Source organism: Notechis scutatus, chromosome 14, assembly GCF_049901735.1.
Source record: "Notechis scutatus isolate UNSWTSFEM ecotype Mainland chromosome 14, rNotScu1.2, whole genome shotgun sequence".
Classification (NCBI taxonomy): Eukaryota; Metazoa; Chordata; class Lepidosauria; order Squamata; family Elapidae; genus Notechis; species Notechis scutatus.
Genome location: NC_142022.1, coordinates 8,413,615 through 8,438,459, shown reverse-complemented (window position 1 = coordinate 8,438,459; position 24,845 = coordinate 8,413,615). Strand labels below are relative to the sequence as shown.

The following is a 24,845-nucleotide window of genomic DNA, read 5'->3' as shown; positions in this document are numbered from 1 at the left end:
AAATGTGGTTAAAAAAATATATCTCGAAATCCCAACTTCTATTCTACTAATCTCTCCCCTATTAAAATGCATTTAATCACACCCGGGTCCCCAAAATATGACAAGGTGCAGATATTTTTTTTTTAAAAAAAGATTTTTATGGAGGGATGAAGGAAAGGATGTTGCCCCTAACAACAACCCCAAATCAAATCCGTAGAGACCCCCCCCAATGTTGTGTCATTCGGGGGGTGGGTGGGCTTTTAGACTTCTGCACCCTTTTGCACGCCCGCCCAAGCGTGGCTGGTTTGCAGGGTTTTTGTTCGATCCAGCGTAGAATTGGGTGGCTCTTCGACAGGTGGATCAGGTGGGGGGTAGGGGTGAAACCCCTCTTCAAAATCCTTTGGGGTGTTGTTTTTGTGTTTTTAACGTTGTTCTAGCAAAATCCTCCGGTAGGGTTCGAAGTCAACGGGAACCGTATCTAGAAAGGGAGAGAGAGTAATTTTGAGGCTTGGTGATGGAGGCAGAAAATAATTAGGATAGAATAGAATAGAATAGAATAGAATAGAATAGAATAGAATAGAATAGAATAGAATGGAATGGAATGGAATGGAATGGAATGGAATGGAATGGAATGGAATGGAATGGAATGGAATGGAATAGAATAGAAAGTAGACTAGACTAGACTGGACTGGACTGGACTGGACTGGACTGGACTGGACTGGACTGGAGAAGAGAAGAGAAGAGAAGAGAAGAGAAGAGAAGAGAAGAGAAGAGAAGAGAAGAGAGAGAGAAAGAATAGAATAGAATAGAATAGAATAGAATAAAGAAAGAACAGAACAGAATAAAAAAGAACAGAATAGAATAAAGAATAGAATAGAATAAAATAGAATAAAGAAAGAATAGAATAAAGATAGAATAGAATAAAGAAAGAATAGAATAGAATAGAGAAAGAATAGAAAATAAAAAAGAACAGAATAGAATAAAGAATAGAATAGCACCACAACTCCTGGTGGCAAGCTGTTCCACTGGTTCTTGAGAAGTTTAGTTCTATAGAATATAGGACCATGGGGTTGGAGAGGACCTAGAGGTCATCCAGCCCAACCCTCTCCCAGGAGAGAAACCTTTAACTTGACAGGATCCTAGAACGGAAGAAAGAAGACTTGCAAGTTCCTCCAGCCCAACTCCAGAGGATCGTGGAATGAAAGGGCCGGAAGGGGGCCTGCGAGGTCATCTAGCCCACCCCAAACCCGTCCGATTCGCACCAAACCGCTCACCGTTGCACCGATATTGCAGGTTGGACCAAATGATGTTCTCCTGAGAAAAACAGAAGACGCCGAGGCGCCCTCCCCTCATTGATGTGTCGATGACGACCCCGGAATCAGCCACCAGCTGGGGTCCTTCGTAGAGCAGCACCCTGGGGAAGGGGTTGCGGGGGGGGGGAGAGCAGGGGGGGTGGAGAAGCAGAAATGGGAAGGAAGCAAAGGTTAGGATGCTTCTGTCGAGTGCCCGATGCAGAAGGAAACAACACTTGCCCATCCATTGGGGTTTTCCACAGGCAGAAGGAATATTTAGCCATCAATTGGGGTTTTGGGAGAGGCAGAAGGAACACTTGGCCATCAATTGGGGTTTGGAGATACTGAAGAACCATTTAGCCATCAATTGGGGTTTTCTGGATGCAGAACGAATCCTTAGCCATCAGGTTTGGGGGATGAGGAAGTAATATTTAGCCATCAATTGGAGTTTTGAGAGAGGCAGAAGGAACACTTGGCCATCAATTGGGGTTTGGAGATACCGAAGAACCATTTAGCCATCAATTGGGGTTTTCTGGATGCAGAACGAATCCTTAGCCACCCATTGCAGTTTTGGGGGAATGCAGAAGGAACATTAAGCCATCAATTGGGGTTTAGAAAGCCACAAGGGGTCTGACCTCCTCAGGGCACCAAACAAAAACCAAATAACCGGTTTTGAGTCTGGCTACTCATTTCACTTCGTAATCAGGAGATGTGCCGGCCCAGTATCCATTTTATTCCATTTTATTTTGGAATTTTTTGCAGGGTACTTTCTCGCGCGGGAGGGGAGGGGAGGCCAGAAATTCAATGCTCCTCCCCTCCCTTTCTCCCCACCCCCACAGTCTGGCTAAGCAAGGAGGGGAGGAAAGAGGGGGGGGATTGTTTCAAATTCCCAGCCTTGTTCATTCTTCCTTTTTTTCTCCTTTGCCCGCCCTGCTCTGACCTTTCCTGCATTGTCCGAGCTTCGAAGCGCATTAGTGCATTCCCAGCGCATGGGATTGCTATGACAACTAGACAATGCCTTCTGGGGCCCCCCTATGGATGTGGGGAGGTTTGAGAGGGGCGGGCTTGGTGGAAGAGAGAAAAGGGGTGGGTGTGAGAATGAGAGAGAGAGAGAGAGAGAGAAAACCGGCCAAAATTGTTGAACGGTGGGACCAGCAGCCTGGGCTTAAAAGAGGGAAGGCAGCTGGGTTTGGTGCCAACTTGGAAAGTGAAAACTCAGAAGTGGCTGGCGAGGATATTTGGGGGCGGCAGCATCTCTGGCTTTCCGCTCTGCGTTTCTCAGAAAAAAAAGAAAAAGGGGGAAAAAAGTCATCTTGTTTTATGGCCTCTGTAAAATGTTGCCTGGGTTTGCTTACATCCGAATAAGCCAGGGTTTATCGAAATGATAAGGAGAAGGGTTGGCTATTAATTGGGGGGGGGGGGGTTTGAATGCAAAAGGAACAATTTGGCCGCGAATTGGGGTTTCCTGGATGCAGAAGGAATGTTTAGCCATGAATTGGAGTTTTATAGGTGCAGAAGGAACATTTAGCCATGAGTTGAAGTTTTCTGGATGCAAAAGAAACACTTAGCCATGAATTAGGGTTTCCTGGATGCAGAAGAAACATTTAGCCATGAATTGAGGTTTCCTGGATGCAAAAGAAACACTTAGCCATGAATTGCGGTTTCCTGGATGCAGAAGAAACATTTAGCCATGAATTGAAGTTTTCTGGATGCAAAAGAAACACTTAGCCATGAATTGCGGTTTCCTGGATGCAGAAGAAACATTTAGCCATGAATTGAGGTTTCCTGGATGCCAAAGAAACATTTGGCCATGAATTGGGGGTTTTCTGGAGGGGTAAGGAACATTTGGCTGTGAATTAGGGTTTTCTGGATGCAAAAGGAACGTTTAGCCATTAATTGGAGTTTTATAGACGCAGAAGAAACATTTGGCCACAAATTGAGGTATTTCTCTTACTGGATGCAAGAAAAAACATTGGGCTATGAATTGGGGTTTCCTTGATGCAGAAGGAACGTTTAGCTGTGAAAAAATGAATGTTTGGGCCTGAATTGGGGTTTGGTAGATGCAGAAGGAACATTTAACCATGAATTGGGGTTTTCTGAATGCAGAAAGAAACATTTGGCCATTAAGTGGGGTTGGAAAACTCCATTAGTGTCTGTGCAGGACACTAAACGAAAACCTTGCTTTTGTTTTTTTTGGGGGAGGGGGAGGGAAACCTGCTGTGTGAAGTTTGGCTGCCCTAGAGCGAGGAATTGCAAATTAAAGTCAGAATTATTCTCACCGGATATACCCCACTTGGGGTCTGTGCAAGAGACGCCAGCGGTAAGAGGTTTTATCTTTCCATCCTACGTTGCGAGGATCTTTCCACAGAAGCTTGACGTGGCCGGGTGTGTGGCCCGTGTGCCACAAGGCATTGCGTAGATATTCGCCGGGCCCCGTTTCCGATTTTACCGCCTGCCGGGACGAGAAAAACCAACAATATTTGCATTCGAAGCATCGATTTAGCCAAGAGAAAAACAAATTATTTTTCCTCCCATCTTCCCAACTTTTGCAGATTTAGGGTGTGTAAAATTCAATGTGATGGATGACCCTTTCTCATCCTTACGACAATTGCTGCAATGACTCGTAGTTATGACGGTCACGTGATTTCCCCTTTTCGACCTTCCAGCAAGCAATGTCAACGGGAACCCAGATTCACTCAACGACCATAAGCTAACTTAACAACAGGAGCACAAAGGGCCATAAAATAAGGCACAACTCACCTAACATCTCGCTTAGCAATGAAAATTTTAGATTCGAATACGGTCGTAGGTCAAGGACTACCTGCATTGAGCTGGGCTTTGAATTGGGTCATAAAAGGGTTCTTCCCCCCCCCACCACCCCCGTCATTTAATGAGCCTGTAATCCCTTGCAGGGTGGAGTCAGAGCAACTTAAATGGAGCTAAGTGTTTACTGGCCGGATGCCTTTCCTGTCGCCAATGAGGAGTTTTGTTCAGCAGATAATATTCTCATTGTGCCCAGAAAGAGAAATATCAGCCTCTTCGTAGGATCGAACTCTTGATTGTGAGGCAAGAGCGTCACCTCTAGGCCAACGCACTACTCCATAAAAGGGTTCATATTCATCTTGGCTTGAATTTTGAAGTGATTCAAAATAGTTGCTAATTAGTCGTGCTGAGAATTTGGAAGGAAAAAGAGACCTCATGCAGAGAGATTCTTTCCGGAGCGGGTAAAGCTAGATGACCTTTGGGTTACACACACACACACATTTTCATGCCAAACTGGGGGATTATCACTCACCTTGAGCTGGAGGCTGGACTCAGCCACAGCCCGGAAGGGCGTGGCCTGCCAGTACGTCTGTTCGGTTTGTTTCCACATGACCACGTAAAAACTGGCGCTGTCTTGGTAGGCGAAGATAAAGCCGGCGTAATCGTCATCGGTCATGGTGTTGACGTGGAAAGTGCCTTCAAAATCCACCCCGTTGAATGCCGTGTATCCTGCCCCACAGGAGTAAGGTTAAAAGAGGTCAGGAACCAAAGAGAGGAGCTGGAATCATGATTTAGTTTCGCTTTCGCTTTCTCGATTAACAAGGAATGTATTACAGGCCATCCTCATTGAAGTGGCAATTGGGACCAAACAATTTTCACTTTGGGTTTCACATTCAGCTGAGGAATTCGCTCTAGGCATTCCTCATTTAGTGACAATTGGGATCCGGGGGTCAGGAGGGAAAGAGAGGAGCTGGAATTGTTATTTACTTTCACTTTCACTTTCCCAATCGGCCAATGAACTCATTACCGGCGGTCCTCCTTTAGTGACAATTGGGATCAGGGATCAGGAATGAAAGAGAGGAACTAGAATCATTATTTACTTTCAGTTTCACTTTCATTTTCGCACTCAGCAAGAAACGCATTACAGGCGGTCCTCATTTAGCGACAATCGGGACCAGCAATCTGGCCATTATTTGCCCGAATATTTTACTATTCTCTATTCAAACCACAACTGGGTGTAGAATTTTCCTTCTGCTTTATAGTCCTGTGAAGGTCAACCAGTTGCAAAGTTACTCGTTCGGCGCTGTCGTAACTGCAAAAACCACCGCTATTTGTATTGCCGAAGGACATTTTCGGGATCTAGATCCTTCTGATGCAACCCAAAGCAAACAAGCTAACATCAATCTGCTTACCGACAGCCAAGCCGGGATCGCTGTTCATGGTTTGGACAATTTCCATACCCTGAAAATAAAATTCAACGATCAGAGAGAGAGAGAAAAAGAGAGAGGGGGGAAGTGTTTTAATGGATCCTCCACCTCTTTGAACATCTCAGCAATTTCAGAATGGGTTGCCTGATGGATGCTCTTCCATTTTTCTACTCCTTGTACCTGGTTAAGGACCACCCAGTTGGGGTCAATTTGAGCATCTCCCTCAGGGTCCAAGATGACTGTCTGATAGGCCCGGAAGTCAGTCAGCGTCACTTCAGAACTCTCCGGACACACGTCTATCGGATCGGCCACCGTGTCGTTGTCAAAATCCTCCTCGCAGGCGTCTCCCACACCGTTGCCTACGGAGGTCAATAAGCATGTGTGAACTCATTCGCCAAAGGTGTTACTCAGGGTAAACTAAGTTTGCTCTGCACGCAGAAAGAAAAAAATCAGCCCAGTTCTCTCCGAGTTACACGTTTATTTAAATTGGCACACAGGTGGCTCTTCCCATGAAGCTGGAAAGACCTCCGTTTTTAACCACGGTTAGTAGGAAACACAACCGTGTGGATGAAATGTGATGACCCGTCATAAATTGAGGCCTGCTTCTATATATCCATGATGACCCGGGGGCGTGGCACAAAGGCAACGTAGTCAGATAACCAAAAAGGGTCTCCTTATTATCTCCAACTTTGCCCCCAATGGCCAGGTTACCTTCTGGCTGGAGAAAAACTCTCCCAGGAACAGCTTTTGACTGCAGAAAATCAAGTCCAAAACATGGTCAACACAAACTGTCCCTGAAAGTCCAAACAAGCCAAACTGCAGAAACGAGTTTGGTAGGGCAGAAGCAAGAATTCCAGGTGTGAAGGCACGGTAATAACTCAACACGGTTGGGAGGACGCCAGGAACATGGATAACCAAAGTCAACACAAGATAAACTCAACGTTTGCTTGCAGCAGCTGCCGCACTCAGCATGTATCTCTTTTAAACTCTCATTCCCAGCTGTGGCTAATGAAGGGAATCAGGGCCCTTTCCTCCCCCGTAAGCCACGCAAACCACGTTGCTCCCTTCTCCGTTCTTTTAGTGGTTGTTCAAAGTTACAACGGAAATTGAAAAAAAGTGACTTGGGACCGTTTTTCACACGACCATTGCAACTTTCCCCTGGTCACGGAATCGAAATTCGGAAGCATGACAACTGACTCATATTTATGATGGTCGCAGTGCCCCGGGTTCACATGATCCCCTTTGGCGTCCTTCTGACACACACAGTCAATGGGGAAGCTAGGATTTTCACTTAACAACCGTGTGACCAACTGCACCGCGGAAGTGATACACAGAGCCACGTTGGCGAGAAAGCTCGTAAAACGGAACGAAACGCGCAGAACAACTGCCCCGCGGAGACCGATTGTGGACGAAAGCCGAGGACTGCCAAAACCATTACAGGACAGGAATCAGCCCAGCATCAGACATACAACCAAGAAGCTCCCTGGGGGAAAAAAAATTAAAATCTCCTTACTTCCCACAGGGATAATTACCGTCGACATCTTTCTGGTTGGGATTAGCAATCAGGCGGCAATTGTCGGGACCCGGAGGCAGGTAGTCAGGGATCCCATCGTTGTCGTCGTCATTATCACAGTCATCGCCCTGCCCGTCGTTATCTGAATCCAGCTGCGAGCTATTAGGAATTTCCACGCAGTTGTCTTTGGTATCCTGGTGGCCATCGCCGTCTCTGGTGGAGACACGGGGGAAGCGGTAAGAATTAAGCAAGCTTCTTCCCTCCAATGAAAAAACATTGTGCGTGTGTGTTTGTGTGTGCGTGTGTGTGTGTGTGTAAGAGAAGAAACAGACATCTTGCAATCTCCAGAACTAAAATTATATTTACTTACTAAGCTTCCATCAGCCTCTGCTGACATCGTCAGAGGATTAAGCTACCATTACAAAGATCTATGCCTTTATATATCATTTAGCCCTTGCACGTGTTAATAGGCCGTTCCAGCTGCCTCCCACCTGTAATTAACTGTTGTTTTTGCTTCATGTTGGTCGATGGAGGTTTCTTTCCTCCCTTGTCAGACCCAGCCTGGACTGCTTATCTCTAAGAAGTGATGTTAACCTGCCAGCTATTGCAATTTATTGCTTTGCTCGTGACCTTGCGGTCAGCAATATATATTCGGCACAACTGCGGTTCTACCGGTATACCTAAAATGGCAGTCTTTTTAAGACCTCTGTCATAAGAGCCACCAGTGGCAGCCTGGCGTCCTGCCGAGGTTTGGGACTACAAATCCCATGCTCCTTGACGAAGACTTAAGAGCATTCATCCTCTCTCTCCATTTAACTTTTTCCTCACCAGTTCCTTTCAAATGTTTCCAAGCCACGATGTTTGGCCTTCTATCTTTCTGATAATGTTGCGCTTCCAGTCAAATGCTGGTTTATAGGCCATCAAAACCTTGACACACACACACACACACAAAAATCCCTCAAACCTCGTTTTATTGTAACTTGTCATCTGGACGGGATAGAGCCTGTTCTTAAAACGGGATGTGTATTTTTGTTCAAACATCGGAAGTTGGTTTGTTGTTACCTGTCCTCGTTCGTGTCGCAAGCGTCTCCCACCAGATCACTGTCCACGTCTGTCTGAAAGAGACCGGGATGTCAGGTGAACAAGCATCTAGACCAGGTGTCGGCCATCTGCGGCTCCAGAGCAACATGTGGCTCTTTAAGCTCCCTGTCCCATCACTGGTTGGCCCCACCTCTTGCCCTCCCTTGCCTGGCCTTTCTAGACAGTGTAACATTTGGGAGAGACCAGCTTTTGAGGTTCCCCAGGTTTTACGGAATTACAACACCCTGAATCCCCCAATGCCAAGATAAATATCGGTCTACGTGTCTCGTAACTTCCTGGAGGATCAAACCTGAGTTGGATTGCTAAGTTCTGGACAGCTGTCACAAGCGTCTCCGACACCATCTTCATCGCGGTCTGTTTGCAGTGGGTTGGGTACCTTAGGACAATTGTCCAGCCCATTGGGAATCCCTAAAGAGGGAGAACAGGAGTTAGCAAAGCTTCTTCCTCTTCAGTCTCCCCGTCTCCAAGTCTTTTTCGATATATTGTCCTCCTTGCTCATCGCAAACTCTACACATGTACTTCCCTGGCAAGAAAATGTGCAAATCGAAGCACATTGAATTTTCCCGCAAGGAAAGCACATTTTCCAGCACAGTACAGCACCCAGAGTCCGTTGGGTCGGCTGACTGAATCAATCAATCAGCCGACTTTATTTGGGCACACTCCCCTTGACTTACGACCATTCGTTTAGTGTCCAATGTGACAACGGCACACTGAAAAAAGGGACTTTGGAAAAGTACTCGGGGGTTCCTTGGTCCTTGGTGTTTTCCTTGCAGATGTTTCATTAACGAACTAGGTAACATCACCAGTGCTAGTAGGGAGTGGGGTTTGAGGAGGAGGAGGAGGAGGAGGAGGAGGAGGAGGGAGGAGGAGGAGGAGGAGGAGGAGGAGGAGGAGGAGGAAGGAGGAGGAGAGGAGGAGGAGGAAGGTGTGATCGTGAGGAGCTGGTTGTTCTGCAGGGCAGGCTAGTAGGGAGGGGTTGGAGGAGGAGGAGGAGGAGGAGGAGGAGGAGGAGGAGGAGGAGGAGGAGGAAGAAGAAAACTGTGTGATCCTTGATGCTCTCTGAGCTTGGTTGTTTCCTTGCAGACATTTCATGACCCAACTAGGTAACATCATCAGTGCTAGAAGAGGGAGGGACTTGCTCTCTCAGCCAAGCTCAGAGAGCACCAAAGACCCTTCAGTTAGAAGATTAAATCCTTGAATGGATCAACCCTTCCTTTGAGCTGCTGGACGTCGACGGTCTTACCATCCCCATCAATGTCGTTGTCGCACGCATCCCCTTCCCCGTTTTGGTCGGTGTCCTTTTGATCATTGTTCGGAACGTTGGGACAATTGTCGCAAGCATCTCCAAATGAATCTGGGTCCGAGTTTTGCTGGTCTTTGTTGGGGAGGAGACGACAGTTATCCTGTAGAATAAGACAGGGGCGCGTGTCTCATGGTCTCATTTAATGTCGGCTCTTGTATCCTTGGCAGTTGAAGTCAATAAGTCTTAAAGACGCCAAACTTGGAGGCCTGGCTGGGAAATGCTGGGAGTTGATGCCCACAGGTCTTAAATCCGCCAAGGTGGAGACCCTTAGGATAGACCAAACTCTATTTCTCAGAAGGCAAAGGGGCAATTCTACACCGTGCCTTAAAACTAATCTATGCCCCAAATCTTTGGCCTTATGTGCCAAGAATCAGGGGAGCATGTTGAGGTATTGAGATTTAAGAGCTCACCAGCAGCTGTAAGGCTAATGCAATGTAAGACTGATGCTATGTAAGGCTGATGCAATTGAAGATGAATCAGCATTGGTATTGCCCTTTTAAGACTATGCATGGGTCCACAGAAGCCAATACCACTTTAAGAGGTGTTTTTACATAAAGGCAGCCATTAGAGGACGTGTTTCTCTCTCCTTGTGTCCTGTCTCAATTGTAGAGTTCTCTGTGCAGAGTTAAGAAGTTTGATTACTTGCCAGGTATTTGTCTACCATGTATATTTCTGTAGACGTCTTGTATATAAACCATTGTTAAACGTCTAGATCTCTGTCGCTTGTGTTTTGCTTCTGGCTTGTCTCACAATAGTAGTCATGCTGCAAATGCTCTGACAGAACCTCTTTCCCAAAAATAACCCCACAAATCTGTAGCTCCCCTCCTCCAACCCATATTATTTTCAATGGGGGGGTCTGAGGAGCCTGAAAACATCCTTAGAAATAGGCAGCTCTCTGTGAATGAGGTAGGGCTGGCTGGGCAACTGTCCCTCCAAGACATGGGGCTGTGATCGGACGTTGAATTTTTGGTGTACCTCCACGTTCTTGATCCCGTCCCCGTCGGCGTCATCGTCACACTGGTCCCCAATGCCGTCATTATCCGCATCTTCCTGTCCTGAGTTAGGGGTCAATCGGCAGTTGTCCTATTAAAAAATGGGACAAAATATTAAACAGTCCTTGAAGTGTTTTATATCTATCTATCTATCTATCTATCTATCTATCTATCTATCTATCTATCTATCTATCTACCAGTCCTTGAAGTCGTATTCTGTTATTGTTTAAAGTAACAGAAGAGTAAAGCGTTGTCCAAGGTGCTGAAACCAATGAATCTGAATAGAGCTGGAAGGGACCTTAGAGATCCTCTAGTCTACCCCGCTGCTCAAGCAGGAAACTCAAGATCATTTCAGACAAAATAGCTGTCCTTAAAAGCCTCCAGTGATGGAGCACCCACAACTTCCGGTTAAATTGTTCTAATTGTCAGGAAAGGCCTTCTTAGTTCGAGGTTGCTTCCCTCTTAGATTAGTCTCTATCCGTTGCCTTCTTGTCTTGCCTTCTGGAGTGAGAATCCCAGAAGAACAGAGTCGGAAGGGACCTTGGAGGTCTTCTAGTCTAGCCCCCTGCTCAGGAGGTCTATCCCCCCAAGCAGGAGACCTTGGCGTATAACAGTGGTGGCTAACCTTTTTGGGCTTCTGTGCCAAAAAAACATGCGTGCGCTTGCATGGTCATGCTCGCGTACCAGCACCCAGAAGGCAATGCGCCCCACCCCCACCCCTTACTCATGCAAGCACAATCCCTACCCACCTCCAGCCACCCCTTACCTGAGCTGCATCTCACAGCTGATTTTTGGCCAGTTTGTGAGGCCTTTTTCGGTCTTCCAGAGGCTTAAGGAAGGCTTCCGCAGGCTTTGCAGGCCAAAAACTAGGCCCGTTTCGTCACTTCCGTTATTTTCGGAAAAACAGACACCCCCTATTCCTGCAACCCTTTTCCCTATGTTTGAGCCTTCAGTCCCTTAGTTGCTCTTCTCTGCACTTTCCCCGTTTTACCTGCGCACAATGCTTGTTGTTGTCAATGCAGGGCAAAGGCTCGTCCGGATAGCCGTCAATATCGGTGTCCCGGCCGCACACATTTCCGTTGCCGGCCCAACCTACGTTGCACTAGATAGGTGAAGGGGAAGAAACCAACAATTTTATTAAGGAGGCCGATGGAAATCGCTGTCAGCGTTCCAGCAAACCTCCATCCCAATCAGTAACTCCGAGACAGGCATAATCTCAAAAGTACCTTTATTAGAATAGCACCTGGCACATCTGTGGAATCTCAAAACTAAAAGTTTACCGGACTTCCCACAATGTCCCAAACTACAATCCACCCCCTTTTCTCCCATCATCACATCACATGGGCCAGTCACGATCCAACCCAGTGTAAGATCCTTTTTCTCTGCTGTGCTACCCTTAATAACCTTGAACTAAGAAAAGAATTTCATTTTGTCTACTTAGAACTACTCAGTTGACATCACCCCTCTCCCAACTTCACGTAGTATATGCCTTGCAAAGCTGACAATTGCAACAAGATTTAATTAAGGAGGCCGATGGAAATCCCAGAATGTTTTTATTTATTTATTTATTAAGGATGAAGGTTGGAACCACAAAATGATTTTTAAAAATTAAGGATGATGATTGAAATCACAAAAATGGTTTTTATTAAGGGCGCTGTTTGAAATCATAATTTTATTAAGGGTGCCAACTGAAATTAAAAATTATTTTTATTAAGGGTGCAGACCGGAATCATAAAGTGATTTTATTAAGGGCGCAAAATGAAATCACAAAATCATTTTGATTAAGGAGGCCGACTGAAATCACAAAATGATTTTTATTGAGGGTGCCGACTGAAATCAGAATACGATTTTATTAAGGGCGCCGATTGAAATTAAAAATTATTTTTATTAAGGGTGCAGGCTGAAATCACAAAATGATTTTTTTTATGAAGGGTGCCAAATGAAATCACAAAATCATTTTTGTTAAGGAGGCCGACTGAAATCACAAAATGGTTTTCCTTAAAGAGTGCGGACCGAAATCCCACAAGGGTTTTCCCGGGAAACACCCGAAGAAGGACGCATCAGCTCTTCCTACCCTCCAAATGGCTCGAACGGCTCAATGGAGCCTCCATCGTTAAGAGCAGTCTACCTTCCCCTCCCACCTAGCCAGTGGTGGGGATTGAAATCATCTAGCCACCGGTTCTCTGCCCTCGTGATTTCTTCCAACAACCAGTTCACCAAACTGCTCGGAAAGTTAACAACCGGTTCGAGTGAACCGGTGTGAACCGGCTGAATCCCACCGCTGCACCTAGCCACTGGCCTTCCACCCAAACCTAGGAAAGAACACGAGGATTTTTACCGAACAGGAAACATCTCCATTGCGTTCAAAGAGGCAATATCCGTTGACGTCACAAGGATTGTGGCTCGGACTTTCGCACGCTTTCTGGGGGGTACAGCTGCCCGGCTCCTTCTCCACGAAACCGGATTTACACGGCCCACATTTGAAAGACCCCTAAAAAAAAGTGTGTGTGTGGGGGGGAATGCCAGTGAAATGAAGGAGGCCCAAACCTGCCCAGCATTATGGGTTTCATGAAACAGCCCTCCACTCTCTCACACACTGACAGGACGCTAGCCAGGTGAATACCGATGGATGCTGGTAGGCAGAATTTTTTCCCCTTATTTTCCTCTCAAAAAACTAAGCCCAATCACATAGTTTTGTAGCAAAGCATGGGTATTGAGCTAGTATTTAAAATTACATGTTTCGACAGCAGCGAGAATTGTATTTGCATAATTTTGGAAACATGAGGGAACCTACCACCCCAGATGAAAATATAATTTAAAAAAATTACTAGAGTGTGCCGAAATGGATAGGTTAACCTTAAAGATAAAGGATAAAGAAGATACAGAATATTTTTAACGCGGGATTCGTTTTACCAATGGTTAGATAATAAAAGTAGAAATTGAAAGTGGGAGGAATATTACTATAAATAAATAAAAGTTGTTATTATTCATTAAACATGAAACTCAGTCAACTACATATTTAAAAATGTATCACAATTATTATATTATTACTATTTTAAAAGGCCCAGACAATACACTGTTTATTTAATACAGTACTTATGTACATTTAAAAAAAGTATAAATATAAATATTTTTTAAAAAAGAAAAACACAAGGGACCTGCGTTTAAATCTAGCCGATTACAATGTTTACACAGTCTTCAATTCTCATTTTAGATTTTGTACAAGCTGTTTGAAATGGAATTTTTCCAAAAAAATTTCCTGTATGGAATTGAATATTATCAGACTGGGGTCAGATTGGAATTGGGTGAATTTCCTCCTTCCTGGACTCACACTTATGGTTAGTCCCCTCCCTGCTTTTCCTGGACGGAGCTACTCACCACTGTGTTGGTGCAAATTGCGTTGGGGTCACAACCTCCGTTGTTCCCATCGTTGCACTCATCAACGTCCGTGCAAATCTGGGGAAAACAGAGATCAGTTAGCCAGGTAGCCTTGGAGCGGATAACGGAGGCAATCCTCATGTTACGACGGTGCCGTGATCCGACAAGCAAAGTTACAACAGCACTGGAAGAAGTGACTTACAACCGTTTTTCACACTTACGACCATTGCAACATCCCTGTGGTCAGGTGATGAAAATTTAGATGCTTGGACTTATGACTTGTACTTATGACGGTTGCAGCGTCCCGAGGTTTTTTGCGACCGTCCGGCCAGCGAAACCAGTGGGGGGAAATGACAATGGCAGGAATTTGCTTAACAACGATGGCAAGGAAAGTCATAAAATGAGGAGCAAAGCGGCGTTAAGCACTCAGCCACAAAACGTTGGCCTCCATTGTGGTCGTTAAGGCGAGGATTGATTTACCCGCATAAGGAAGAGCACAAAATAAATTGGAATAGAAAACCAGGAAATATTGCAAGCTTCTGTTATTCTACCTTACCAAAAAAAAAAAAAAAAACCATTCTGGAATCTCCACGGCTTCTCTTTCTTGACCCGTCCTACCTCAAAGGGTTGTGGTTTGAGTTGGAAGAGAGAGAGAGAGAGAAAACCAACCAAGCCTTCGTTAAATTTCAACGGGGATTTAAGTTACTCGCCTGTTTGCTGGCTTTGGCGTAATCGGCCCCAACTCCGGTGACAAGGTTCCCCTTGTAGCCAAGTGGACACGGCTCACAACGAAACCCGGGCGCGATGTTGAGGCACTTGGAGCCGGCAAAACACGGGTTCGCAAACAAACACTGCAGTCAGGCCGAAAACATGAAAAGAACAAGGTGTGTTTCCCATCTATATTTAACAAAAATACTAAACTGCATTAAAAAAAACATCACCTCTATGGAAATAAATAAATAAATAAATAAATAAATAAATAAATAAATAAATAAATAAATAAATAAATAAATAAATAAATAAATAATCTATCTATCTATCTATCTATCTATCTATCTATCTATCTATCTATCTATCTATCTATCTATCATTTCTCCCTCTCTCTCATCTACTTATATCTATATCTCTCTATATCTCTATCTCTCTAGAATAAAATAGAATTCTTTATTGGCCAATTGTGGTTGGACACACAAGGCATTTGTCTTGGTGCAAATGCTCTCACTGTACATAAAAGAAAAGATACATTCGTCCAGAGTCAGAGTCATATCTCTCTCTCTCTCTCTCTCTCTATCTATCTATCTATCTATCTATCTATCTATCTATCTATCTATCTATCATCTATCTATCTATCTATCTATCTATCTATCTATCTATCTATCTATCTATCTATCTATCTATCTATCTATATCTATCTATCTATCTATCTATCTATCTATCTATCTATCTATCTATCTATCTATCTATCTATCTATCTATCTATCTATCATCTATATCTATCTATATATCATCTATCTATCTATCTATCATCTATCTATTATCTATCTGTCATTTATATCTATCTATCTATCTGTCTGTCTATCTATCCATCCATCTATCTATCTATCTATCTATCTATCTATCTATCTATCTCTAGTCTCTCTCTCTATCATCTCTCTCTCTGTCTCTATCTATCAATCATCTATATCTATTTATCTATCTATCATCTATATCTATCTATCTATCTATCTATTATCTATCTATCTATCTATCATCTATCTATCTATCTATCTATCTATCTATCTATCTATCTATCTATCTACCTACCTACCTACCTACCTATCTATCTATCTATCTATCTATCATCTACCTATCTATCTATCATCTATCTATCTATCTATCATCTATCTATCTATCTATAATTTTCTCTACTTATCTCCATCTATCTATCATCATCTACCAAATCACAGGAGCCAAAAATCTTGTCAGCGTTCTGACAAAATCCACCCCTATTCAAGTCATGAGTCTCTAGCCACATCTCTCAGAGTTTTGTTTTTTTAAAAAATCATTTATTAGGAGTGAACATGCTGCTGCTCCCTGGGTGCAGCTGACTCTGAGACACATAATTCCCTGTCACCCTTGACCCTCGTTTAGAGATCCGTGTTTCTGCCATCGGCTAGCTGAGTCTGCATTGCTTCAGTCCTAAGGGAGGTTCGGCTGTGCTTAAAAGCAGAGCCGAAGATCTAAAGATCAGCTAGAAAGCAAGACATCCAACCATTTCCCGCTTCCTAGCTAATCTAAATCGCCTGGCACAGCAAAACAGCTGATGGTCGGAAAAAAGGAAAAATAGCAATTTAGCAGGCAACTTTGCCGGGTAAGGAGTAAGTGGGCGGGGAGGGTTCCCACGGGCCTTGTGTTTCTGCGCAGCCTGGATTAATTGCTTTGGTGCTCTGGGGGTGAGATTTATCTGCGGCCCCACCAAAATTTTCTCGCGGACCACCAGTGGGCGATGGCCCACCGGTTGGCAACCGCTGCTCTAAAAGACCAGAGAAATATTTTTTGAGTTGACATATCTTTTACCTCGTTGATATCAGCACAATGGGTGCCGTTGCCTTCAAAACCAGAAGGACAGGGCCCGCAACGATACCCCGGATATTCGTAGGTCTCCATGCAGTCGACCCCGGCGAAACACGGGTTTGGGTTACAACGGGATCGGTGTTCGTGAAACCCTATGGGAAGGGAGGTTTCAATTCACTGCAGGTTGGAATAATAACTCGAACGGTACACGATGGTCTGGCAAGGTTCTAGTCCTCAAGAAGCCTGAAGCCATGCCTTCCCGAGCTTTTTACTCAACTTACGGCCACAACGGAGCTCCAATTTTCTCTTGTTGAGTGAGACGATGATTGAATTTGTCTACATTTGACGAACTTTCTTAGCACGGTTGTTAAGTGAACCATGAACTTAGAAACATGGTTGTTAAGTGAATCTGGCTTCCCCACTGACTTTGCTCATTAGGTCACAAAACGTGACACACACACCCCCAGGGACCCTGCAACCGTCATAAATAAGAGTCAGCTGCCAAGCATCTAAATTTTGATCAGGGATGCTACAACAGTCGTAACTGTGAAAAATGGTCCTCAGTCACTTTTTCTGGTGCTGTTGTAACGTTGAACAGACATTAAGCGAACTGTTGTAAGTCGAGGACTACTAGTATATTAAAAAAGCCAACGACAGATAACCCCCAAGAATAAAACTAATCTCCGAAGCCCTCTGTTAACCATCGGTTGTTAGATTTAACGTGCAGAAAGTTGGTCACTAAACAGGCAGAATGGACACTGAATGAATGGTTGTAAGTTGAGGATTGTCTTATCAACCATTCCTTAGAAAGCCTTATTAAACTTCAAGGGTTGGTCCTGAAGTCCCTCCCTTTAGCACTTACCGTCATCTCTGTGAACGGTCATTAAACAGATGGTTATAAGCCAAGACGGGAGGTGAAAAACTGAATTTTAAGGACATTTATTGAGGCAAAATCCACTTCTATGTGCTGGAAGATCTCAGTAACCCTCTTGGGGTAACTCACCACATACTTGGCACTCCATAATGGTGTTCCGTATTAAAGACATCTCCTTCACCTGGAACGGAAAAATATAAATATAAATATGTGTATAACTCCTCGAGTAATTTCAACCAAACTTGGTACACAGATGACTTACTGTCTGGAAACAAATACTGTGTGGGGGTAAGACACCCCTAACACCCCTCGGGGTGTGTGTTCTTAAGATACAGCCTGTTGTGCCTTCAAATGGCTTCTACCGTACTGCCTTAAAATGGCTTCTACTGCACAGCGCTATGGAGTTGCCATGGTAACGGCTTTACAATACTCCACAAGGAAGCTCTCCCTGGTGATGGGGAAAATCCAACGTTAGAAATTACGTTTGTTCCGGATCGCCGAAATCAGACTTTTCCTGTGCAATACAGGATTGGGATAAATAAATACCAGATGAAAAGACTTCCTGATTTGTGCTAAGCCGCCATTTAACCAGAAATGACTACTTTTGTTCCTTTGGGAATGAATACAGATAGCCTCTGACTTACAACCGTTCATTTAATGACCAAAAGTGACAATGGCCCTGAAAAAAGGGATCAGTTTTTCACAGTTATGACCGTTGCCGGGTCCCCGTGTTCAAAATTCAGACCCTTGGCAACGGATGTATATTTATTTATTTATTTTTATAATTTTAGTTATGGTTTTTTTTTCTTGGGCATACCTAAATGCTTAGTGAACAGGGTTAAAGGGTGACAATGAGTTATCTGTTTCAGAGTCGGCTACACCCAGGCAGTGCTGACATGTTAACACCCAATAAATCCTTTTTGAAATTTTGGAAGTTTGGCTCAAGATTCATGATTTAATTGGGGTGACTGCCGGAATTCTGACAACATGGTAATAATTTTTCAACTTCTAACATTTACGTAAAGATAGTAATTATAATATATTATATTATTTGGCAGTACACAAAATAACCTTTTCCCAATTTCTCTTCTCTACCTCTATTTCCTAACCCTTAATAAAGCAAATCCCATGTTAAGAGCTATTCTGTATCTATCCATCATCTCTTGTTCTTTTCAGTATTTTGACTCTTAATGGACTTTTTGACAACGGATTCATATTTATGTCCTGGGATCACGCGATGCCCTTTTTCTGACGAGCCGAGTCCACGGGGAAGCCAGATTCGCTTAACAACCGGGTTCCTAACTTATCAATGGCAGGGATTCACTTAACGCCTGGGCCGAGAAAGGTCGTAAAAGAGCAAAACTGATTTCAAAAGTGTCTTGCTTAATGACAGACCTTGGGGGCTCATTTTGTGGTCGTAAGTCGGGGGCCTTGTGCCGTTCTTCTTAACCCTCCAATTATACCTGATCTCGCACGTCCTCTTGAAGTTCCATCAGAATTTGGTTGAAAAGAGTGAGTTGCCGTACAAGGGCCTTGGTTTGTTCACCTGTCGCACAAAGGTGTAACAAGGAAAACAACAACAACCCTTGTTAATTCTGCTTTTCGGCCACATTCTTATCTAGCTCAAGACCCCGTCTGTCTTTGAACTCACCAAAGAGAGAATTGATCACGTTGGATACTGAAAAAGAAAAAAGAAAAGAGAGAGAGAGAAGGGTGGAAGACAATAAAAAAACATGAGAGCAAGTTTTCAAAGAATCAAACAACTCACCGAAAATAGGACTCTGTTAGAAATCAGGGCCTCTACTCAGTTTTCTTTCTTTCTTTCTTTCTTTCTTTCTTTCTTTTCATTTCTACCTTCCTTCTTCTTTTTCTTCCTTCCTTCTTTTTTTCCTCTTTCTTTCTTTCCTTTCTTTCTTTCGTTTCATTTCATTTCTATCTTCCTTCCTTCCTTCCTTCCTTCCTTTCTTTTTTCTTCCTTCCTTTTTTCTTTCTTTCTTTCTTTTGTTTCATTTCATTTCTACCTTTCTTTTTCTTTCCTTTTCTTCCTTCCTTCTTTTTTCTCTTTTTTTCCCTTTCTTTCTTTCTTTCTTTCTTTCTTTCTTTCTTTCTTTCTTTCTTTCTTTCTTTCTTTCTTTCTTTCTTTCTTTCTTTCTTTCTTTCTTTCTTTCTTTCTTTCTTTCTTTCTTTCTTTCTTTCTTTCTTTCTTTCTATTCTTTCTCTCTCTCACCTATCTATCTATTTAGCACATGGCATCTACAGAGGTCATGCAATCACTGAAAAAGATGTTGAGACTCTAGAAAAAGTGCAGAGAAGAGCAACAAAGATGATTGGGGACTGGAGGCTCAAACATACAATGGACGGTTGCAGGAACCGGGCATGGCTAGTCTAGGGAAGAGAAGGACCAGGGGAGACAGGAGGGCAGTCTTCCAATATCTCAGGGGCTGCCCCAAAGAAGAGGGAGTCAAGCTATTTTCCAAAGCACCTGAGGGCAGGACAAGAAGCAATGGGTGGAAACTAACCTTGTCTGATATGGTATAGGCTGGGTCTCCGTCTCCTGCTTAAACAGGGGGTTGGACTAGAAGACCTCCAAGGTCCCTTCCAGCTCTATTCTGATTAATCGATTGAGAACCAAGCGCCCTGCTGGTTTTCTGAAATCCCACCCCAAGGAGGGACTTTTTTTTTTTTTTGATTGTCAACTTACCCGTGTTCTGCATGGATTCGTCCTCTTGAAATGGACACTCGCTCAAGGCTCCAATGCGGCCGAGAGACCCTCCAAGGATCAGTTTGAGCGATTCTAGAGACCCCTAAAATATCAGGAGAGGAAGAACAGCCATCGGTGGAAAGACACATATCTTGCTTGTGTTTTTCCCCCACCGCCTGCACGCTCGATTGGAAAAATAAAAATTCCTGGTGAAATAGAAGTTTCCTGGACTGGATTTTCACTGCGGAGATGTTGAACTTATGCTTTTCTTTTCCTGCCTGGATTTATACACTCTATTGCACCGACTGTGGTAGGAGGGTAGGCTGTGTTCTCACCTGCATCCGAAGATACGTTTTCTGTCCTGTTCTCACTTCGATGGCTTCGGTTTTTTCCTGGTCAATCGACGCCATTTCAGGCAGCCCCTTATGGGAGTCCAGCAGCTTGCAATCCACGTACAGTTCCAAGGACAGGCTGCTGGCCTTCAGGCCGCCAACCCGCAGGAGGAGCGTGTGGCTGCGTCCATCCGACAGGTTGGAATTCTGCAAGTTGACCGAGTGGAGTTTCCCGTCGGCACGTAGGTATCGGATGAGGACTGTGCACGAGGGGAAGACAGGAGATGGATTGCAGGTCACATGTCAACTAAAAAAAAATAATTCTCCTTTGGTCTTTTTCGTTGCTAGCCGAAAGGGAGTGGGAGGGAAAGCAGTGCATTCCTTAAATGCTTCAGATAATTGTTAAGCAGCCGAATCTCAGCCGCTTTGAAAACTTGCAGATTTGCACACAAACCACAAACCACCATGCAGAGCAGAAAGCAGGTTTCAAGGGTTTTTAATGTCAAAAAGCAAATTTTCCATCCGACAAGAATGGTATCTCAGCCGATCTAGGTTAGCACTGGAAGCTTCTGCCTTACAGTGTTATTTGAGCGTTATAAACACACTCTTCTATCTCTTATCCACGCCCCTAATTATTCCCTTAATCACCCCTTATTCCCATCATCCGGTTTACCTGATAAGTCCACTATTTCCTTCCCTATCACCTATCCATCACTCATGCTTCCTATCTCCTTCCTTCCGTTCTTGTTTGTTTCTTTGTCTTCCTTCCTTCCTCTTTCTTTCTGTCTTCCTTCCTTCCTTTCTCTTCCTTCCTCCCTCCTTCCTCCTTCTTCCTTTCTACCTTCCTTTCTCTTTCTTCCTTTCTTCCTCCCTTCCTCTTTGTTTCTTTCTTTCTGTCTTCCTTCCTTCCTCTCTTTCTGTCTTCCTTCCTTCCTTTCTCTTCCTCCCTCCCTCCTCCTCCTTCCCTTTCCGACTTCCTCTCTTTCTTCCTTCCTTCCTTCCTTTCTCTTTCTTTCTGTCTTCCTTCCTTCCTCCCTCCCTCCTTCCTACTTCCTTTCTACCTTCCTTCCTTCCTTCCTTCCTACTTCTTCCTCTTCTTCCCTCTTCCTTTCTTCTTTTCTACCTTCCTTCCTCTTTCTTCCTTTCTGACTTCCTTCCTCTTTCTTCCTTCCTTCCTCCCTTTTTCTTTCTGTCTTCCTTCGTTTCTTCCTTTCTACCTTCCTTCCTTTTTCTTTTCTGACTTCCTTCCTCTTCCTTCCTTCCTTCCTCCCTTTCTCTTTCTTTCTGTCTTTCTTCCACCTTCCTTCTTCCTCTTTCCTTTCTCTTCCTTTCTTCCTCCTTTCCTCTTGGTTTCTTTCTTTCTGTCTTCCTTCCTTCCTCTCTTTCTTTCTGTCTTCCTTCCTTTCTCTTCCTCCCTCCCTCCTCCCTCCTTCTTTCTTCCTTTCTACCTTCCTTCCTCTTTCTTTCTCTCTCTCTCTCACCTTTATTCGTCTTGCCAACCACAGAGACTTCAAACCAACGGCTGTTATCCTTCTTGTAGTAAAGGCCAAACAGGGCCCCCCCTTGTTTGGGGGGCAGGTGAAAAGTCGATAAAAGGTACATATCATGGACAGATAAAACCTCCGTCCGGATTTTGTTTGCAACGTTGGTCATCTGTCGAGTTTCGGTGACGGTCAGGAGGTCAATAACTAGGGAAGGGGGGGAAAAACATGGGAGTCAGTTGCAAAGAGAGTCAAGTTTACCTCCATGTGAAGAACCTAGAGGTCATCTATGCAACCCCCATCCTGGAAGTCTTCCCACCGAAGGATGCAGTTCTTAAATTCTTAAATTTGACATCTTCCAAGGTGGAACTTAAGCAAAAAGGTTGGAGAGCAAGACGATTAATATATTTGGAGGCCCTCAATAGGTTAAATTTGGTGTTTTTCTTTTTTGTGGGGTGCCTTGACATCACCAGAAAAACATTTTCTTTAAATTATTTGAATGAAGGGTGCTTCCCCCCTCTAATTTGAAGCCCAGCCTTGAAGTACCACAAAGGAAAGGAAACACCCTGGCTGAGGCTGGATTTTTAAGAGCATGTTCTTGAAGGAAAATGACCAAACGGGGCCTCTGAGGTTTTAAAATATCCGTGTTAAAGTGCTGGAAAACTTTGAAACCAGCTGGCTACGAACTGATACCAGCCCTGCCTATTTCTCCTGCCAAAAATTAACACCAGATGTGGTTTTAGTTTTCCCCACGAGGGGGAAATCTTCCAGGAGCATCCTATTAATTGGACATGAAAATTCATTTATTTTATTTTTGGGGGGTTGGACATCTTTTTGCTACTTCACCACAGACGATCCAACAAAACTTTTCTTTTTGGCTTCCTGGGGAAATCAGTATTGCTACCGTATTAAAATGCCACAAAAGCGAATTCCCCTTGCTTTTCCTTGATCCTAGAATCCCTGAATGTTAGACGTGGGCAGTTGGGGGGGGGGGAGAGAGAAAGGAGGGGGAGGAAGAGGAAGGGGGAGAGAGGGAGAAGGGAAGGAAGGAAGAAAAAGAGAAGGAAGGGGAAAGAGACAAAGGAAGATAAAAAGGAGGGAGGGGAGGGGAAGGAAGGAAGGAAGGAAGGAAGGAAGGAAGGAAGGAAGGAAGGAAGGAAGGAAGGAAGGAAGGAAGGAAAAGGAGGGAAGAAAAGAGAAGGAACCAGAAAGAGAGAAAGGAAGAGAAAAAAGGAGGGAAGGTAAGGGAGAGGAAGGAAGGAAGGAAAAGGGAGGGAGGGAGGGGAGGCAGAAGGAAGGGAGGAATAGGGAGATGGTGGGAAGGAAGGAGGAAGGGAAGCAAGGACAGGAGAAAGGAAGAAAAAGAGATGGAAGAAAGGGAAGGAAGGAGCAGAAAGAGAGAGAAAGGGAAGGAAGGAAGGAACGGAAGGAGGGAGGGAGGCAAAAAGATGGAAGAAAGGGAAGGGAGGGAGGTGAAAGAGAGAGAAGGGGAAGGAAGGAAGGAGGGAGGGAGGCAAAAAGATGAAAGAAAGGGAGGGAGGGAGGAGAAAGAGAGAGAAAGGGAAGGAAGGAAGGAGGGAGGGAGGCAAAAAGATGAAAGAAAGGGAGGGAGGGAGGAGAAAGGGAAGGAAGGAAGGAACAGAAGGAAGGAAGGAAGGAAGGAAGGAAGGAAGGAAGGAAGGAAGGAAGGAACAGAAGGAGGGAGGGAGGCAAAAAGATGGAAGAAAGGGAGGGAGGGAGGAGAGAGAGAGAAAGGGAAGGAAGGAAGGAAGGAAGGAAGGAACGGAAGGAAGGAACGGAAGGAAGGAAGGAAGGAAGGAAGGAAGGAACAGAAGGAGGGAGGGAGGCAAAAAGATGGAAGAAAGGGAGGGAGGGAGGAGAAAGAGAGCCGGAGAGAAGGAGGGAAGGAAGAAAAAAAAGAAAGGAGAGAAAAAAAAAGATAGAGAGTTTCTCCAGCTCCCCCGTGCTCAAGCTAAGTTTGCCTTTCGCTGCCTCGCTTGCTTCCCCGATTCTTCCTAAGCCCCCTCCCCAATTTCCACCCCCCCTCCGCCCCGCTTGCTCCGCCCGGCTCAGCCTCAGTCTTTCCGCCTGCAAGATGGGGGCAGCGGTGTTTGTTTGCTTTTGCCCCCCTCCAAAGAGCCAAGCGAGGGGAAGGGTCTCTCTCGCCCCCAGGCAGCCCAACTCTCCGCTGCTGCTTCTCCCGCGACGCCCCCGACCACCAACTCTTTCCCCCCACCGGGTGGGTTTGCAACCGGGCGCCCCCTCCTCACCTTGCAACTCGCGCCGGGCTGCCTGGGTCGGGGCGCCCCCGAGGAGGAAGAGGAGGAAGGCGGCAGCGGCGGGCAGGGGTCTCCCCGGCGGAGGCTGCTCGCCCGGGGCTCCATCGCGGCGGCGGCGGCGGCGGCGGCCGGCCGAGCGGGGGTCCCCAAGGCAAGGGGGCGGCGCGGGCTGGGACGGAGGGAGGCTGGGAGGGAGGAGGGCGTCCCACCGCCCTTTGAATGGCCCCGCGGCCGCAGCAACGCCCACCCCGTCCCCAGCCCAGCGCGGGAGAAGCGCTGGCCAGGCGGCGAAGGCGGGGGGAGCGGGGTTGAGGATGATGGGTGGGTGGGTGGGTGGGTGGGGTGGTGGAGGATGGGTGTGTGTTGGGGGAGGTGTCCCTCCAGCCCCCAGGGGAGGGGTCTCCCCGTCTTTCAACCTGAGCTGAGAGGCGGGCGGGAAGAATCCCAGCAAGCATCAGTCGTGGAATAGCATCAAGACTGGGAAGGGACCTTGGAGGTCTTCTAGTCGAACCCCCCTGACTCAAGCAGGAGAACGTGGCTATCCACCTGGGGGAAAGAAGGAAGGAAGGAAGGAAGGAAGGAAGGAAGGAAGGACGGGCAGACAGACAGAAAGAGGAAGGAGGGAAGGAAGGCAAGAAGAAAAAGAAAGAGGGAAAGAGGAACAAGGAAAGAAAGAAGGAAAGGGGAAGGAAAGGAAGGAAAGAAAGAAGGAAAGTTGGAAGGAAAAGGGAGGGAGGAAAGGAAGGAAAGAGAAGGAAAGAAAGAAAAAGAAAGAAAGAAAGAAGGAAAGAAACAACAAAGGAAAAGAAAAAAAGAGGAAGGAAAGGAAGGAAGGAAAGAAGGAAGGAAAAAGAGAAAGAAGGAAAGAAGGAAAAGG

At 45.3% G+C, this 24,845-nt stretch overlaps 1 protein-coding gene across 1 annotated transcript; it reads right to left on the bottom strand.

The window, feature by feature from the left end:
- Window positions 1-112: 112 nt before the first annotated feature.
- THBS3 (thrombospondin 3) lies at window positions 113-24,090 on the bottom strand. Its single transcript, XM_087943675.1, has 23 exons — window positions 23,960-24,090; window positions 21,690-21,896; window positions 20,212-20,468; window positions 19,877-19,979; window positions 18,827-18,853; window positions 18,639-18,721; window positions 17,305-17,356; window positions 16,305-16,453; window positions 14,459-14,599; window positions 13,749-13,826; window positions 12,709-12,861; window positions 11,362-11,472; window positions 10,354-10,461; window positions 9,319-9,478; window positions 8,365-8,483; window positions 8,037-8,089; window positions 6,994-7,187; window positions 5,642-5,820; window positions 5,447-5,495; window positions 4,567-4,763; window positions 3,551-3,723; window positions 1,254-1,393; window positions 113-457 (listed from the first exon to the last, which is right to left on the bottom strand). Exons 2-23 carry the CDS (start codon window positions 21,859-21,861, stop codon window positions 402-404), a joined length of 2,754 nt encoding a protein of 917 aa, XP_087799801.1. The 5' UTR covers window positions 21,862-21,896; window positions 23,960-24,090; the 3' UTR covers window positions 113-401.
- Window positions 24,091-24,845: the final 755 nt, after the last annotated feature.